The sequence below is a fragment of the Micrasema longulum genome, unplaced genomic scaffold, assembly GCF_059751315.1.
Source record: "Micrasema longulum isolate JH-2025_06_02 unplaced genomic scaffold, ASM5975131v1 h1tg000774l, whole genome shotgun sequence".
NCBI classification, from domain to species: domain Eukaryota; kingdom Metazoa; phylum Arthropoda; class Insecta; order Trichoptera; family Brachycentridae; genus Micrasema; species Micrasema longulum.
This window is the reverse complement of record NW_028277968.1, coordinates 265267-284829: the sequence shown is the minus strand read 5'-3', so window position 1 is coordinate 284829 and position 19563 is coordinate 265267. Positions and strand designations below refer to the sequence as shown.

Below are 19563 nucleotides of genomic sequence, written 5' to 3'. Positions count from 1 at the left end.
GAAAGATGTGTAATGTAATTAGATAACTGAACAAGAACACATAAAATTTTATTAAGATGAAAAGAGATAGTGACTTTCAAATGATCATTTTCTAACCTCGGATTACCTACGATTAACCTCAGATAACCGCAGGTTACCATACAGTGACTCGAGGGAGTTCTGTTAAAGGTTAAGTATATGACGGGGCGCTAGCGCCTTTTAGATCCGGCGCCGGCGCTGCCTCCACCCTCTTCTGTTCTCGGTGCTTTTGGGGGCATGGGTGTATTATAATTTTCTATCTTAGTTTCTTTCACTTTCATCCTTTAGTTATTACGACTTTTGACATAACCAAATTTAAAATTTAAATTAGCCAATCATGCCAAGACTTGTTTGGCCGTCTTTGTCATGAGTCATCCATTCTAATTCGCACATGACCCTTTTTTAATCTTTCATAATATACACGATGTTTCTGGGCCACACATCATCAATATTCCATGTCATATCTCTAAATGTTATTACATATTTGGGTATAATCAAATACCGACTTTTCTATGACAACCGATTTCGAGACGTACCCGTCTTTTCGTCAGGACACCAAATAAACTAACATGCAAAACCGACAATACACCTTCACCATCGTTGTTGCGCAAAAATATAAAACCAACATACTGATTTGAAACAATATGCTTTAAGCGGGTTACCCTTGTGTGCACTGGTTATAATTTATGTAAATTTTTGAAGTTGTGGGAGAAATAGTTGAAGCATGTGGTTTCAAATCAACATATTGGTTTTATATTTTTAACTATAGTGTAGGTTTATGGTGGGTTTTTCATGTTAGTTTAATCGGTGTTCCGACGAAAAGACGGGCACATCTCGAAACCGGTAGACACAAAAAAGTCAGTAAGTGGTAATATTTAAATATCCAATAACATTTAGTAAAATGTTTGACCGCAAAGTTAATGCTTTATGAATGAATAAAAGATATCTCTATTTATTTATTTTTATTTATTTAAATCTTAAAATAGGGCACACATATCATACATATTGTTATGTGTGTTCTAATAATAACATTGCAAATATATTTAATTTATAAATTGTTTATCACATATGTCTTGACTATTATTTTAAATTTTGATATGTTTTTTTCTTCATAAATATTTTTTTCCATTTCGTAATACTTTTTAATTGCTTTAAATAAAATGGAATTTTGTGACTTTGCCTTTTTCCTAAATGGAAGTCTAATTTTGTTCTTTTCTTTAGTATTGTGATCGTGTTCATGCTGGTTCCGATCAATTTTTTTCCAAAATTCTGTTTTTTTTATTAGACTTTATAATTTTATGAACAAATATCATTGTATTGTAAAATATTTTTTGTTTATATGTTAATAATTTCATTTCATTTACCATCGACTTTACCCTCGTATATCTGTTTTTTTTCAAAATGATTCTAAAGGCTTTATTTTGTAATACAGTTAGTTTATCTATGTTTTCTTTGTTTGATAAAAGTAAAATGCTACTACAGTAGTTAACGTGTGGTTCAATAATTGCTTTGTAAATAGTTTTGCAGGAGTCCTTATCAATAAATCTTCTGATCCTTCCCAAAATTGATATTTTTTTTTGCAATCTTATTTATTACCATCTTAGCGTTTTGGTGAAATGTAAGTTTTGGATATTTATTATATTTTGTGCTTTTAGGTAAAAGAAGAAAGGTTCACTTCACTTTGTTACGCTGGTCACTTGCCCGGCTATACTATGGGCTTCAACCAACATGGCTTGGTGTACTCGATCAACACTTTAAGTGCTAAGAAGCTACGTTCAGGGAAAATCCGTAAGTATCATTTGTTTTTATATGCGAAAACATATTTTTCTCAAGTTTCCATTTCAAAGATTTGGGATTTCAGAAATACATATTACAATTTTCTTAAGTACCTTAATATCTTTACTTCGCTTTTTCCAAATCTGCTGTTTGATTTTCCCAAATCACATGGATGTGATTATATCTGTAACCTAAAAGATAAACCACGGGATTCACATTGAACGAAATATTCATTTGTGATTGTGCAATTTCCAAAACATCATCAATTTGAACCGAGTGAGATAATTGAACCAATGAATTGGCCTCGTGGTGTAATGGTCAGCGCGTTTGCCTACCATGTGAGAGGTCTCAAGTTAGATTCCCGACATGGTTGATATGTAATATTTAATTTAAAGGGTGTTTTCACACTAGAATATTTCTTAGTCCCTGGACTGGTACCTGAAGCGTAAGACTGATCATCTTACCTTCATGTAACAAAATGATCAAGATACGCTGCGATTGGTGTACCAATGCAGTGCCCTGTGCACCGTTAGGTGCGGAAAGGGAATGATGATGATGAGATACTTTTCGTATATAAAGAACTTTCAATGTAAAATAATTATTATTTCGATAATAATAGTTCACATTACAATAGCGTATCTGGGACCAATGATGTTTTTTGCACTGGAACAAAGTGGATTTTTATTTAACTTAAAAAAGTTTTTTTATGACGAAAGTGACTTGGGTGTTTTATTCGCGTATAGAATAGCTTATTGGAATTATTTATGCGTTATAACTTTAAAGCGGCAAAAACTGGGCTCCCGTGTTTTATCATTCAAGGTACAGCAAGCGATGCGTATTTAAAAAAAACTTTTTTTATCAGCTTGTATTTTTTTAAATCTTTGAATTGCATGACAGAACAGTTGATATTATGATACTATTATGTTTCACATTTTTTGCAAGTAATGAGGAATTTTAACCCTACGAGATATTTGAAACAAAAAATGTTTTATTGCGCGCGGTAAAAATTAGAGCATCAAATTGTGCAAAGTTTCTTGAAAATGTACGAAAAAAATAATAAAAATATTTTAATAAAAACGCACTACTTTGAACGACGTCACAGGTTCGTGTGAACCAACCAATGATATTAGAGCTGTGAAGGATATTCGGTTTGCTTACTGTAAACGAACCAACTGAAAGAGAAGAACCTTTGACGTCACACGCGGAGTTATTTCAGAAGTACACTACGCTGATAGTGATAGTACGATATTAAATTACTTTTTTGCTTAGTTTAATATTCTATTAACAAATAATAAAAAAAACACTGAATTTCCTCAAAAGTGCATATAGATACGCTCGAATTGTGTCAATTTTCAAATAATGTCGTTTACAAAAAAAATGACACTTAAATTAATAAAATTAATTTAATATGCACTTTCGCTCTATAAGGTCTAAGTCGTTGAAAAAGTATAAATATATATTTTTTTAAATTGAAATAAACGGCACTTAGTGCCTTTTACATATTAGTTACAAATACAATTAAATACACATACATGTAAGCATAAGTAATACAGAGCATTTAAAACAATATTATTAATTAACAAATTAAGAAAGCCTAAAAAAGATAAACTATATAAAATAATAAAATACTACCAGTTATAGAATTTTCGATAAAAAAAAAGATAATTTGGTATTAGAAATGCTTATATAATAAATTAAGTAATATAAACTACGAGTACATGTAACTTATATCAAAATTGCCTTTAAAAACATGAAAAGAGCTAATACAAAATGAGTTGTACCGCTTCTCCTATTTTATCCTAGGAGGAAATGCGGTGGCAGAGAAATTTTATATATAGGTATTTGTTCGTCCATATTTTCTACTATCCATATAGCGGATGTTCAAACAAAGGTAAAATAGTGAAAGTTACATAGCGTGTGAAGTGGACACTTGAACCACCCAATGACATGTCACAAGCCCTGTAATTGTCTTGACGTACATATTTCCTTCTTAAAAATGTTCTCCATCTCTGCTATAATTTGATAATCTTAAGAACTCCTTGGGGGAGAAATCCAGTATTTTGTCTACAAACGACGACATGAAAAAGAAACTAGGGATAAAAAGAGATAAGATTACCAATGAGGAAAAAATCAGTCTCAAAACTAAATGTCCAAGGAATTGAAGCTATACGATAGTAGTTACTTGAAGAAATAAAAGAAATAGCTAGCATTGAAATATTACAAATCAATTTGAAAAAACGCGCTCTTGAGAAATTTGTATTATGTATAATATTAAAAGTTATCGACAGAATCAAGAAAAGGGGTGCTGCGTTGGTTTGGACATGTAGAGCGAATAAACAGCGAAAGAATGGCTTAAAGGCATCTACGATGCGAATGTTGATGGATGCAGAAAACGAGGAAGACCAAAAAAAACATGTCACGATCGAGTCCATCAAATACTCGAAGATGGACATGTCAAGAGTAGGAATAATCGGCGTGCGTGCATGAGAAGATGTATGAATGTAAAGGAAGCGAGGTATGTATGCAAAGACAGAGTGATACGGCGTTCTATCATCTATGCCTATCCCTACGGGGAAACGGTGCGATGGTCTGTTGTTGTTGTTAAAAGTTTATATTAGTTCTTAAAATGTTATGAACTAACTTAATTAAGCATAAATAAACATTCGGATATACTCAAAATATTTTAATACAAAAACGATTGATGTTTTAAAAGAGATGAAGTTGTTTTTAAGAGTAATTGTGTTGAAATCTGGGAAATTCCACGATTTGAGACATATCATTGAGTGGTTTAAGTGACCACTCTACTAACTGCGTTACTTCACAAAACATGTGAAAGAATGAAAGAAATGCATTTGTTTAAAATGGAAAAAATCACCTTTACCTGCCATTAATAAGTCACGAGCGTAAATATCTAGGCTTTAATATTAATTATTTCCTCTTGCGGTGCCTTGTCCGGTGTCCGGTGTCCGGTCCCCCCGAAGTTGGCGATCACAACAGCGAAAGCTTCTATGTCCTACGCTACTCTTATATTCCGCAGCCAGGACAACTGCTCATTGGATGTACTCGCCATAGTGATTCCTGGGAAAAGATGACCAGAGTGGTTTCTCGTTGCCTCCTCTGGTAGATTTTTTTGTCGCTGGTCGGTTTTGGTTTTGAGGCGCCAGAATCTCGCCTGTAATCCTCTCGTTATCTCCTGTGATCACACCGGTATGAGTGTGATCCCATTGCCCAGGGTTCGCGACGTGGACGCTAACGAGTTGGACTAGTCAGTAGTGTTGCCGGTGGAATGCAACTGGGCAGTGGCAGCATTTTATAGAATCACACCCTCCAGCAAGATGTGACTCACTGCGACCCCACTGACAGTTCGAACCCCAATATTAATTATCTCCTCAAAAAAACTATTCGTTTCTGTTGAAATATCTATCAATAAATATATGGGTTGTCTCATTCGCTCAAACCAATATTAAATCACCTGCTCCACAAATGTATAGTTTACGTTATGTTTTTGTTCTTTTATTGTGCGTTTTATAATATAGGTATACATAAATTAAATATAAACATAAATACGTTCTGTTATTTCTCTCTGTATATTAAGTCTTCTTTTCTGACATGCAATTATTTTTTTAAAAATATATTGTTAAGTGTCTTCAGCACATGTTACCCCAATGAGGTCATTTTATTTTTATTATTAATTATTTTTTATAATGTGAAAAAAAATGAATAAATAAATATGACTAACGTGCGACCGTAGGTAACTGTTTTATCATTTTTTGTAATTATTTTATAATCACGATCTAGCTAACTGTAAAACTATTTTGACCATGGCTGAAGTATTAGGTTCGAAGCGTGACAAAATCTGATCAATTTCAAAGGGCTCAGTACGCCAAAAAACCAAACACCGCACCGGTTTAAATCGTATTACTTACTAAACCTTGAAAAAACATATTTTTTTATTGGTCCTGTACCGCCAAATTAAAAGTCAAGTGTAAAATATGGAAGTCTGTCTATTATTTCACATACCTACCCAGCATGTGAAATAAAATCACGACTTTACGCATTTTTTTGTTTTCCGGGCTTTTAGAAATTAATCACGTTCGAAAAACTGTCTAGAATATTGTTTTCAATTCGTTTGCATTAACCTAAATAATACTCGTATTTATTAATATACCAGGTGCGTTGTATTTCTATATTTTAGTAAATTGATCGAAGTAGATAATTATAAATGAGTGAAGCGATGACGTAACGCGCCAGTGGATTGGCACAGTAGTTTATACTATATATTTATACTATTTATACTTATATTTATACTTCTTTATAGAAGAAACGAGTTTTCCATCCGAAACCGCAACTTATTTTAATAAGTTAAAAGTCACTTCGAGACGCCCAAAAGTAGACGTTATTATTGTTAAACTTTACGATTTCTTTATAATAAACGACAAATAAAATATGCAATGAAACAAAAGGCATAAATTTAATGAGTAAACATGTTTATTTTTAGCGTTTTTTTGTTCGTTGTCGTGTTATACATATAACTTATACGTAACAGTTCTTCAATGTACGCTATAAGAACTTTCCAATTTATAAATATGAAAGATCTCAGAACTACTAAGTGTAGTCAACAAATCACAAAATCAGTATAATCCGAACGTAAGCTGACCGAGCAGATGTTTCGGCCAATTTTTGGTCGAAACCAAAACCGCTGACGAAACTCGTTTTATTGGCCGAAACTGACCGAATCCGAATCTTTGATCGGTCACTAATGTACAGTGTACGGTGCGTTCGAATGTTTAATGAGTCTACGATAATGTGTTAGTGCCTGTCGGTGAATCAAGTAAACATAGGGGAGACCGAGGAGGGTAAAAACAGTTTTTACATTACCAAGTATATCTCAGCCAAAAACCGCTCTACCTCTATGAATTTTATACTTCAACATCGACAATTTTATACACTATGTAACCTTTATAAAAAATAGGTAAAAATAATCAGGGTCAATGAGAAAATCGGCTAAAACTGAAACAACTCCCAACGTTACAACTATCCTAGTACCGAGGTAAGTTGAAACAGAGGTCAAGGTGAGTTGTAACAGTTTGGTTTTCTGGGATTAAAAATAAAAATTTAAAAAAACAACCATAATATTGTTGAGTAAAATAAAGTTATTAAGAAAAATACACGTAAAATAAATTAGAAATTATATAAACCCCTCTAAATAAACAACTACAACAGTACAAGCCACTCTCCAAGCCCAAGAGTTAGTCTCTTTTTTTGGAGAGTTACAGTGATAACATTTACTAGATGCGTAAAAGTAGATATGTATAGAATTTTTTTTAAACATGTACCTTTTATAAATTTTTTTAAGAAAAAAAAAAATAAAAAAAAACTGCTGCAATCAACCTTTGGTATATTATGTTTATCAGTGAAAATAAATTGGTTAGGATTTATCTTGTAGTAATAATAAATTAAAGCAATAGAGTTATGAATCACATTCCGTAAAAAAAAAAGTCAGACAAACAATTATGAAAAATATATTGGAGCTCTCCTCCAGTGCATTCTTCATGTGACCATTATTTGCATCTATGTACTGAACCCACTTCTCGTTTGCTTTACTGTGTGCAAAGGACTCGAGGTAACACAGGCAAAAATATCAATTTTCTGCGTCATTGTTAGTTTATTTTTTCATTGTGGTTCTTTTCCTTCAGCCTTCTTGGATTTATTTTCCTTTTTGAAATCACACTATTTTACTTTCTTTATATTTCTACTGGCTTCTTTAGCAATATGTTTGTCCTTAACAGGTGTGTCAGTTAGCACAGCAAATTTTATCTTGGGTCTATTAATTGGTTTCACCTTTTTTAGTGGAGACTTTGGTAATGACCTAAATGCTTCGGGAGAGAATACATTGGAGGTTGTAGTGAGTAGACAACAAAATTAGGGTCAGGAGGTAACCGGTTCCATGTTATATTCAGGTTTTTCATTGGGCTCATCGACAACATTGATAACATAAAATCAGTGTACTAGTGGCAGATGTGGTCGTATGCTCTTCAATCGCGGCAACGTTTCCAATATTAAATACATCAACATATATTTGGAGTAGCAGCTATTGTTTCTGAACTTTCTTAAGCTTTTGTAATGTTAAAAGCTAGCCTTGGCACTGGATTGGTCAAAACACAATCAGTTACTTGAGTTTGCAAGAACCTTTTTCTCCAAAGATAAATAATATGAGTCATGTCAAGCTCCTGTTGTAGTAAAACCAGCACTGATATTTTGTGCCGTGATCGCCACACCAAATGCAATTTTTACTGTCAATGGGATATCGGAAATAGATATGACTCTTCCAGCATTTAAACACGTCCAATGGGAAAGTTCAGTGGTTTTTAAAAAAAATATTTCAAAATAGACTATCAAACAAAGCTTTTTTTTTCAATCATATCGTATTATCAGCGCTATGATTTTTTAAAATTTTGTGATGTCAGAGGTTCTCTTCCACTTATTCTCGATCATTTCTGCCCATAAGTTTGTTAACGGTGAGCATATCAAAAATCTTCCATAACTCTCTTATTATTGTTAGCTTCGTATGAATTAGTGACGTCATTCAAAGCAGTTTGTTTTTATTAAAATATTTCACAAAAAGATTTGTACATTTTCAAGAAACTACCGTACAATTTAATGCTCCAATTTTGACCGCGCCCAAGAAATCATTTATTGTATCCAATTTCCCGTAGGGCCGAAGTTCCTGATTACCACAGATTGTATGTTTTCTTTTTTTATAAATCAAAAGAGTGAAATGTAGTTAAGATTGTATGATGATGCGACATTTCTAAGACTCTTCCCCTTTAAGTCACCTCCTCAGAAGCTAGTTTATAGATTTCTACGTCTAGCCCCTATTTGTCTTTTTTACATATTGATTGGGCATTCTGAAACAAGAACAATAAACAATTCAGTGTTTAAATTCACATCACAGAACATTATAGTTGAGAAAATAGATTAAAGAGGAGAGTTGAAACAAGCTGTTTCTACTCTCCTAGGCCCATAAAATCACGCCACGTTTGGAATAACATATGTTAACTTCAAAACTAGAGACGAGTTAAAAAACAAGATCACTCTTTGAAACTTGAGTAATGAAGGCATTTTAAAAATAATATCACGTCAGCGTTTACGTAATACATATCAAAGTATTAGTCAAAAACTTACTTTTGGTATTTTTTTCCGTCCAGATGTCGTATACACCCAACCACTCCCTGTAGATTGTTGTTGCTAACTCCATTATATGGCGCATCAAAACACAATAAATGCGCGATGTTTGCAGTTCTCTATCGATAACATAGTTTTTTAATCGCCATTGTTTCAACTCTCCTCTGTTACATTCCTCCTCGGTCTCCCCTAACTTTTATGGACACACGTTTAAAATAAATTACTTGAAAACTTTTTGTTACGCACATATAAGCAAAGTTTATTAAAAATTTTAATGGACTGTACAGAACTATTCAGAATAATTCAAAAATGGGTATGTAAATACACCACTCTCGTGAAAAGACGCACAGGACACTGCTCCAGCACATCAAATTCATTATTTCTCTGTATTTATATATAAAAACTAAATTTAAATTAAAAACTAAAACTAAATGTAAATTTGTATAAACCACCCTAATTTGCAGTATCTCATCATCAAAACTTATACTTAAACGCGGTTTCGCTTTTCCTTATACATATTTTTTTTCGTATTTTCTCCCTGGATTATGCCACTAGACCATTGATTTTTTTTACATACACCATATGTTTACCATTGGCGAGTCCCTATTGTTTTGTTTTTTTTATTTTTTTTAGTTTTTGTTTAATATAGAAACCAGCATCCAAAAACATTTAAAAGCGCCCAGTTTTATCTGCTGACATCGGACGTACAGTACAGGAACACGATAACTATTTTTGAAAAACGCAAAAGACATCGACAAATAAAATTTCATTTTGATACTCTTTCTAAAAAAAACAACAAAATTTATTCAGTTTTGAGGTTCGGAAAACGGGACAGCAAAACGTCGATTTTATCGATTTCAGTTAGGCATAATCAGTCCAACGTGCAGTAGTTTTTTTTGCACATATTGGGGAGGTATTTGCGAGAGAGTGGCAGTGAAACAATGTTCAAATACCTATTTAAATAAACATAAACAATGTAGCAAAAAAACAAATTGTAAGAAAATAAAAATTAACAGTTTCAAAAAATCAATTGTTAGAACTTTTGATTATATTTTGAAAGTTTACAATTATAAAATTTGAACTTTCAAAATCAAAGTTTTACCTCAAAAATACCTATAAAGTATGTTTAATAACATAAATCTTTAGCAATGTTTTGGGTTTGTCTGAATTTTTGTAGACAAGAACTGGATTCAACTCCCTAGGGAGCTGTAAATATTAACATATTACTACAGAGATGGAGAACATTTTAAAGAAGGGAATATATAAGTCAAACATCTACAGGGCTTATCACCTGAATGTTTCAGCTCTTTAACTTCACAAACATCAACAGATGGAAGAATTAAAGAAATATAGGTGTTCAGATATGGGAAAAATGGTCAATGTTACACAGTGTGTAAACCAGCCAATGATAGGTCATAAGCCCTGTAGATGCTTAGACTTCTATATTCCTTTCTCTAAAATGTTCTCCGTCTCTGATGTAATATGTTAACGTAAATCTTTGTCGACTACTCGATTTATGCTTTTGGGAGTTTCATGGAGAACGCTTTTGATAAGAGAATATCGAAGTATAGGCATTCATAGAGCGTATTACCTGTGTACTGGTTTCATTGTTCAATTTATACACAGTGTAACTTTCGCCATTCACACAACATTTGAACTTTTACATTATTTCCTCCTAAATAGGTAATCCAGTTAGTTCTTGTCGTTAAAAATAACTTTCTAATAATTATGTTACAAAATGCTCTCTGAAGCCGTAGATTTTATAATAATCCTCTTATCTTTGTCATTGGACTAGTGGCATACATCCGAGAATGATGTGCAAACATATTCATCAAATCTTGTCACAATTGGAAATAACGAGTGGTTTCGACTTTAAATTACCTACATCGTAGTTTTTATTTCATTCATCCTTGCGAAGTCATTATAGGGTATTATTACAAATCGGAAATAACGTTAAAAATATATAAAACATTTATACCGGATTTTTACGATTCTATCAATGTGTAAAAAACTAGTTTTCATTCATAATTTTGGGGTTCGGGAAATTTGGGGGACAGGACAATGCACCGAGACACTGTCCCTGGGGTGGATGGGCAGGCTATCAACCCAGGGCCCAATGCCTCGATTACAATGGGAAGTTCACATCAATCTTCAATTTTGCCTACTAACAATATTTGAGTTTGTCCAAATGTTCGCAGACAAAAGACTGGATTTCACCCCCTCGGGAGTCATTAAGGTTAACAAATTACAACAGGGATGGAGAACGTTTTAGAGAAGGGAATAGGGAAGTGGCCTCTTAAACCAGCAATGACAGTCCATAGCCCTGTAAATGCCTAGACTTCTATATTTCCTTATCTGAAAGTTCTTAATCCCTGTTGTACTTTGTCAATAATAATTATTTTCTCAACTCAAATATTGTAATGAAACCAACTGGTCTAAGAAGAAGTTTAAAAATTAGAAAATTGTTTTCAGGCGTTGCCTAGTATGTGAAATAATTCCGTCAGATTAATCTCTTCCCAACAATAAAGGTTTCAGCTCTTTAACTTTACTAAAATCAACAAATGGAAGAATTGAAGAAATATGGATGTTCAAACATGGGCAAAATGGTGAATGTTATAGAGTGTGTAAAGTGGCCACTTAAACCAGCCAATGACAGGTCATAAGCCCTGTAAATGCCTAGACTTCCATATTCCCTTATTTAAGGTATTCTCCATCCCTGTTGTAATTTGTTTACCTACTAAGTAAAATTAAGGTTTCTCTACGAAAAGCAGAATATGCGTACATTTTTTTTTTCCAAACATATTCAATTATAGGTTGCCGACGAAGATACTTTAAATGTGCACGCAAATATACCTATTTTCGTACACAAATATCTGATTTCCTTTATAGACAGTCAAAGATAACACTGTTAACTTTCCATTGTAATCGGGACCCAGGATTACCCTTACCATTGCAAGCGACCGCATTGTCCCCGTAAGCAATAGGGTAGTGCACGGATCTTGACAAATTTGATACTATTCCCTTCTTCCCCCCGTCGCCCACGATAGACATGACTAATTCATTCATTCGTTACAATTAGGTAAAAATATTCAGGATATTATTGCTCCTACATTGTCTAATTTAATCAACATTTGTATTGAAAGAGCCGAATATCCAAATTGCTTAAAAACTGCAACAATTATACCGGTTTTTAAGTCAGGAAGTAAAAATAAATGTGGAAACTATAGACCAATTAGCTAACTCAGTACACTCAACAAAATTTTTGAAAAAGTGCTACATACTAGATTTGACGAATTTATTAACAAGAATGGAGATTTCGATCCATACCAATATGCTTTTCAGAAAAATAGTAATACGACAGCAAAGTTAGTAGACGCTATGAATTACATAAATGATGAATTAGATTAAGGTAAATACGTGATTCCAATTTTTATCGACCTATCTAAAGCCTTTGACACTGTCGATCATGACACTCTATTATGCTCGCTATTAAGATTGGGTTTCAGGGGAAATTCCTTAAAGCTAATGGAAAGCTATATAAAGGGAAGAAAGGTAATGACAAAGAATCTTAATTATATGAGTGATAAAATACTTATAACTATAGGGGTCCCTCAGGGGTCAATATTAGGCCCCCTATTGTATTTATTGTATATTGATAACCTTAGACATTCAAATGTATCAGGGAGGTATTTTGTCTATGCAGATGATACTCTATTGATATATAGTGGTGATAATGAAACCCAACTGCAAAACAACATCAATGAGGATCTGAATAAATTTATGTACTGGTTAGATAATAACTCATTAACAATAAATACAAATAAGACGAAATATATGATAATAGAACAAAAAAAACAGATGCAAGAATCAATACAAAGAACAATGAATAAAGCCCTTAAAGTAATATTTCATTTTAATAAATATACTACAACCACAGATTTATATAAAACAGCAAAAATGCTCAATCTAGAGAAATTGATCTACACAGAAAAAATAAAAATTATATTTAAGATGAAAAGAACAAAATAATGACAAATATTAGATTTAATTTTAACCACAACATACATAAAATAAATACAACAGCATCAAATAGTTTAACTTGCAAACAACCTAGTACCAACAGAAAAAGAAACAGTTTTTTGTATACAGCAATAAATTTTTACAATTCATTTTCCAATGATCTAAAAAATATGCAAAACATATACGTACTTAAAAAACATCTCAATAAAACAGTTTTTACAGCCCGTGTGACGAGTGATATGTGATGTTATTTTATCGAATTTTTATTTAAACTATTGTATTATCATATGTAATATCCCCTCATACCAGCACTTTTGCTGATTGGGAATATTTCGTACAAATAAAATATGTAATATGTTAAGTTTAAAAACCTTGTATTTTGTCATTAATAAATAAAAAAATGTATTAATTCATTCAAATGAATTACTGCATTCGAATGCATTTAGTAAAGTTCGAATATTTTCATTCGAACTAATCATCTCGAGTTGTGAGTTGTGACTAGGGTTGCCAGCTCCCGTTGTGTGATTTAGAATACGATATAATAAAGGACCAAGGATGAAAAAAGGACATCGTTTCTTTTTAAATTTAAATTATTTTATGGTTTCAGAAGCAGCATTTATTAATAAAAAATATGAATTTTAGTACGCAACAAATCGTTGTCGTATATTAAGTTTAAAAAAATTACTAAGTTAGTTTTTCAATATTTTTTAGAAGGTTTTAATTCAATTGAAAACATGTAAAAAAAACATAAAATGAATACAATCTCGGGTCGGATTCTAGAAGCAAAATAATAATATTATAATAATGGTATGTTAAAATATATATGGTGAAGAAATATTTATTTATTTACCTAGAAATATATACATGATTTTCAATTTTCACAGAATGAAAAAGATAAAGAAAAAAATAAAACAAATCTGAGATAGAAAATACGTATTCTATAATTTTTAGCAGATATTTCTTTTCATCCATCGATTTTAAAATATTAATCCATTCTTTAGAACGTTTTTAACTAATTTTTATTTTCAAGAAGTCAAGAGAGGTTTTATTGTATGGAACTCTTCAAACAATAAGTCTTAATTGATATTGGGTATCTGTAGCTTTGCCACAATATTGCAAAAATCCTTGTACTTTATTTCTTTTGTTAGTGTCAGAGGATGTAAACAACGAAAATTGCTATTGTACGAAAAATCTAATCGCGATTCAAGGTATGCTAGCACATTTCGATACCACTCTAAAAATAAAGTAGTGTATTTTTCAGCTTGAGTCGTAGACACTTTTTGAAAAGTTTGCTGGACTGCCATTCCAAAAAAGGCATCTTTAATTCGTTGGTTTATCTTTCGTTTCAAACTATCCATAATTCTGTATACATAGCACATAAGAACATTTGTGCCTTCAAGTTGACCCACGGCTTTTTCAAAATTGCCAACATGTTGTGAAAAGGGCTTAAATATTATTCTGCCTCTTACATCTCAGTGCCGGCTATATAAGTCTCATAATATTTCAAAATATTTTTTTATTATTTTTTTTATTAAATTGAAAACATATTAAACATAATTATATACAATATTCCCAAGGAGTTTTAAAAAAAAACTCATTTAGGGACAAACAGATAACAAATTTATTTAAAGACGTTTTTATATTTTAAACTATAATATTATTCACAAAAGCAGAAAAATTAAAATTATGATATACTACAAATTAAAAAGGGTATGAAAAATACTTAAAAATAACAAAATAAACATAACACTAGGCAAGGAAATAAATTCAAAATGATGTATACATTATGCAATCTGGGAAAGAAAATTTAAAAAATATAAAAAGTTTAAAAATTACACGTATGTATATATCCCAACTGAACTAGTACAAAATAAAATTATCGTTTTTAATTAACAAAATATGCGCACACCCAATACAGGTTAATTTTTTTTATCAAAAACGTATTAAAATTACGTATACAAGCTAAAAAAGTATAAAAAACCACAATTAACATTTCAATGGTATTAAAAATTACATATACAAGCCAAAACGGTAAAATATTAAAAGTTATATGTTCAAGATGCGCATTCTCTGGATAAACTAACATTATTTATTCAAATTACTTCCGGAATAAATAATTCTTCAATTCCCACGTCCTGTTTCTATATTTTGAAATTAGTACTTTAAATTTTTGTGGCAATTTATTAAATTCCTTGAAATCTATGTATTGTAAAGATCTAGTACCAAACTTTGTAGACTTCACAGATCCAATAAAAATATTATTTTTTAATCGAGTACTGTACTGATGGATGTCTCTAATGAAAGCGGGCTTTATGTTACTGTGCATCGAGTCGAGAGTAGTATTAATGATAGTGTCGGTTTTCTCGAAATAGGAAAGCATGCTAAAAGGCATGATTTTTGTTTTAAAATAAATGTCCCTTACATGAGTATCATACGGTAGGTGAAACACATTTCTGATCGCTCTATTCTGAATAATCTGCACCTCAGAAATTTTTCTCTTAGTTGCAAAACCCCAAACACAGCATAGGTATGATAAATGTGAATGGACCATAGAAAAATAGATTGCTCGAAGCAGCGAAACTGGAAGCATTCTCTGAAATCTGTACAGTATTCCAGCTACAGGGACAATCTTTCCTTTCGCGTGCTCAATATGTTCATTCCAAGTAAGCTGCGAGTCCACTAACAGTCCCAAGTACTTAGTGCTATTTTTTTTCTCCAGACGATCATCACCAATAAAGACATCAATAGATTCATTACTCTTGTTTCCAAATAGAAGGTAGTGAGTCTTTTTTGCATTCAAGCTCAATTTATTTAAACGCAGCCATTCCTCCAGATGTAAGGCGTCACTTTCAACCGTCTTCTGTAAATCTTGTTTGTTTTTATTGTGGTAAAAAATAGTCGTATCATCTGCATAAAGCTGTATTCCTCCTTTGATGCCCCATTTTGTCACATCGTTGATGTATATAAGAAATAGCAACGGACCGAGTATAGACCCCTGAGGTACCCCGCAGGTGATTTTACCAGAAGTGCTAAACTTACCTCCAACTTCTACCAAAGATGATCTGTTTGAAAGATAGTCTTTAAAAATTTCTAAACGTATTCCAGTTACACCAATATACTGAAGTTTTTCGATCAAAATGCTGTGGTCCAGTGTCAAAAGCCTTTTTTAGGTCTATGAAAACACCAGCAGTATAATCACCTTGGTCTAAATGTTTCTGGATCGTAGAAATAAAGTCAAAGGATGCGTTTTTTGTACTTGAATGCTTCCTGAAGCCATGATGGAAGACATCAGATGCTGAGAGAAAATATGGTTGTACCGCGAAAAGTATTTTGTAGAGTCTGTCAATGGCAGGATGTAATGACAGCCGTCGTGTCAGCACGTGCCTCAGCAAAGGCGCATATTCGATGTCCACAAAGTCAAACATTTCGCTCACTACCTAGTTCTTTTCGCATTACTTGAAAAATTTGTGAAAGTCTTTTATTTTTTATTTTTATTTTTTATTTTATTTTATTTTATTTAGAAAACATACAGTCATACAAAATCAGTATTAAAAACAACAATTTTTTAACATAAAAAGACCAATTAAGTTTTCATAAATTAAAAAGATATAAACATTAAATGTGACAAAAAATAAAAAATAAATAAGAATTTTAGGTGAAAAAAGGATAATTGTTGACATTTGCGTTTTCCATGGAGGTAATAAATTAAAATAAATAAAAATACTGAATGTACACTCCGAGCCATCCACGCACACACATGAACGCACCATATAAAACATACACAAACATATACATTACATGCGGCACATATACATAGCATAAACCACTCAAGATGTACATTCAGCAACTATCCCAAATAATCGACCCCATGAAGAAATTTTCTGTACAAATGCAACGTGCAGTTAAAAATGTCTACATCAATACTGAGTCCGTTATAATTTCTACAGGTACGTCTAATGAATGAATTCGAGGTATAATTGTTTTTACAAGTTGGTACATAAAAAAATGGGAATTTAATCTAGTATAGCGAAGAGGACAACGGAAACCAATATTTTGTAAAAGATACGGCGAATCAACTATGTTATTGAGAATTTTGAAAAGAAAAATTAAATCATATCTAAGGCGCCTTTTTTGTAGTGATTCTATATTAAAATTGATCAAAGATGCGCCGTAATCATTTTCAATGTTACCAAAACGATATTCCAGGCTCCTTATAAATTTCTTTTGAATGTTTTCAATTTGATTAATATATACATTATATTGAGGGGACCATACTAATGAAGCGAATTCGAGTTGACTTCGCACATAAGTAAAGTAAAGAAGTTGTAATGTATTTGGTGATGAGAATGGCTTGGAGATTCGTAAGATAAACCCTAGAAGTCTGTACGCCTTATCTACTATTGTATTTATGTGATCTCTAAATAAAAGCTTATCATCCATCAGTACACCCAAATCTCTTGCTTTCATTGAACGATTGACAATTTTCCCAGATAGTTTGTAGTCAAATAGTATACTTTTTTTCTTTCGAGTAAATGACATGACAAGACATTTATCAGAATTCAATAATAACTGATTGTCCTTGCAATAGCAACAGATTCTATCTAAGTCAGCTTGAAGAACTTCGCAATCATTTATTGAAGACACAATTTTAAATACTTTATTGTCATCAGCGTATAGCAAAAAATTTGAGTTTTGGATGCATAAACTTATATCATTGATATAAATAATAAAAAATAAAGGTCCAAGATGCGAACCTTGAGGGACACCTGATGGGATTGGTTTAAATGATGAATTAAATCCCTTGAGTGAGACCGATTGACTGCGGTTACAAATGTAGGAACATATCCAACGATACAGATTCCCCCGTATACCAATGTTCCAAAGCTTGCGAAGTAAGACCGAATGACTTATTTTATCGAAAGCCTTTGAATAATCCGTATATAAAACGTCTACCTGAAAACCTGCATCCATTGCATTCAAAACAATATCGGTAAATTCACAAAGATTTGATTCAACTGACCGTTTCTTATAGAATCCATGTTGATTGGGATTAATATGTGGTTTTATAACATCGAAGAGCTGATCGGTTACTATATTTTCAAGGATTTTACTAAAAATGGGAAGAAGAGAAATGGGTCGATAATTTACTACAAGACTCTTATTTCCTTTTTTATGCACAGGTGTAATATTTGCCTTTTTCCATATTTCAGGAAACGTGCCTTCCTTTATTGATAATTGAAAAAGATAAGTAAGAGGACGCGCAAGCTGTTTAATACATTTAGAAATAAAAAAAGGGTGTATGCCATCAAAGCCAGCACCCTTGCTGACTTTAAGTTTTTTGAGATATTTTGTTACCAATGACTCATTTATTTCTATAGCATTAAGATCAATTACATTATTTTCTTCGGCAGGAACACTACAACTAGATGCATTAGTTTCCAAAAATTCAGAATGGAAATATTCCGCAAAAGCATTACAAATACTCTGACCGCCAATTACCAAATTATCTTTGTAGGACATTTGAAGAGGCACATCACACCCAGCTCGCTTGGACTTGACAAAAGACCAGAAAAGTTTAGGTTCTCGGTTAATGTTATATTCAGCAGTTGTGATAAAATGTAGGTAACATTCCTTATTCGTGCGTTTTTGTCTTTCCCTCAGCAAAGAAAAAGTATGATAATCAGACGCTTGAGAGTACTTTTTCCATTTTTTGTGAATTTTTTTTTTTTCTGAAATTAACTTAATTAGCGGTCGAGTGTACCATGGAGGATATCGGCAATTATTATTTGTGAGACGCTTGGGAACAAAATTGTTTATAACTTCATTTAGAACAACATAAAATTGCTGGGTTGCGTCTTCCATGTTCAGATTAGACAAAGTATCGAACCAATTAATATCATCTAAATGGGCACAAACATCATCGTAGTTTGCCTTATGAAATAAACGAACAAATCTTTGATTATCGGGAAGAATTTTAAATTGTAAATTGAGCAAAATTACAAGAGTCTTATGATGGGCGTCTTCCAGTGTTAATGGGGATACACATTCGGTGACTACGCAGTCAAAGTTGAAGATAACTAGATCTAGAATACGGCCACGAGTATTGGCATGCGAATTGAACTGGTAGAAGTTATTAAATGACATAAAATTACATAGAGACTTGCTAAGTGGATCATCCTTAGGATCGAGGGTGCAGTGAGTAAAACTGGGATTCGAAAGCCAGGCAGCATTAGATATATTGAAATCACCAATAATCAGGAAAATTTCATTAAGGGACGTTAAAAGTGTATCGGAAACTTTGTCAAAAAACTCGGATATCACTCGCAAATGTGAATTTCCATGAGGAAAGTAGGAACAGAACATATTTAAGGTTTTGTGATGTGTGATTGTGTTTACTTTAATCCAAATAACTTCCGCCGTTAGGTCCCAAGAATCTACTACAGAACTACAAAACATTTTTTTGACAGCTATAAGCACGCCTCCACCGAGAGTCTGTTGTGTTTTCTCATAATCACGGTCTCTTCGAAATACGTTATATCTACTATCAAAAATTTCGCTATCATT

The 19563-nt window shown here is 32.3% G+C and overlaps 1 protein-coding gene across 1 annotated transcript in view; it reads left to right on the top strand.

Annotated features, from left to right (window-relative positions):
* The window catches only part of t (C45 family peptidase tan), a 91580-nt gene that overhangs the window by 60383 nt on the left and 11634 nt on the right, over positions 1-19563 (top strand). The window contains exon 5 of the mRNA XM_088230505.1: positions 1674-1806. Within this exon, the coding sequence (XP_088086631.1) occupies positions 1674-1806 (133 nt within the window). The remainder of the gene's footprint in view (positions 1-1673; positions 1807-19563) is intronic.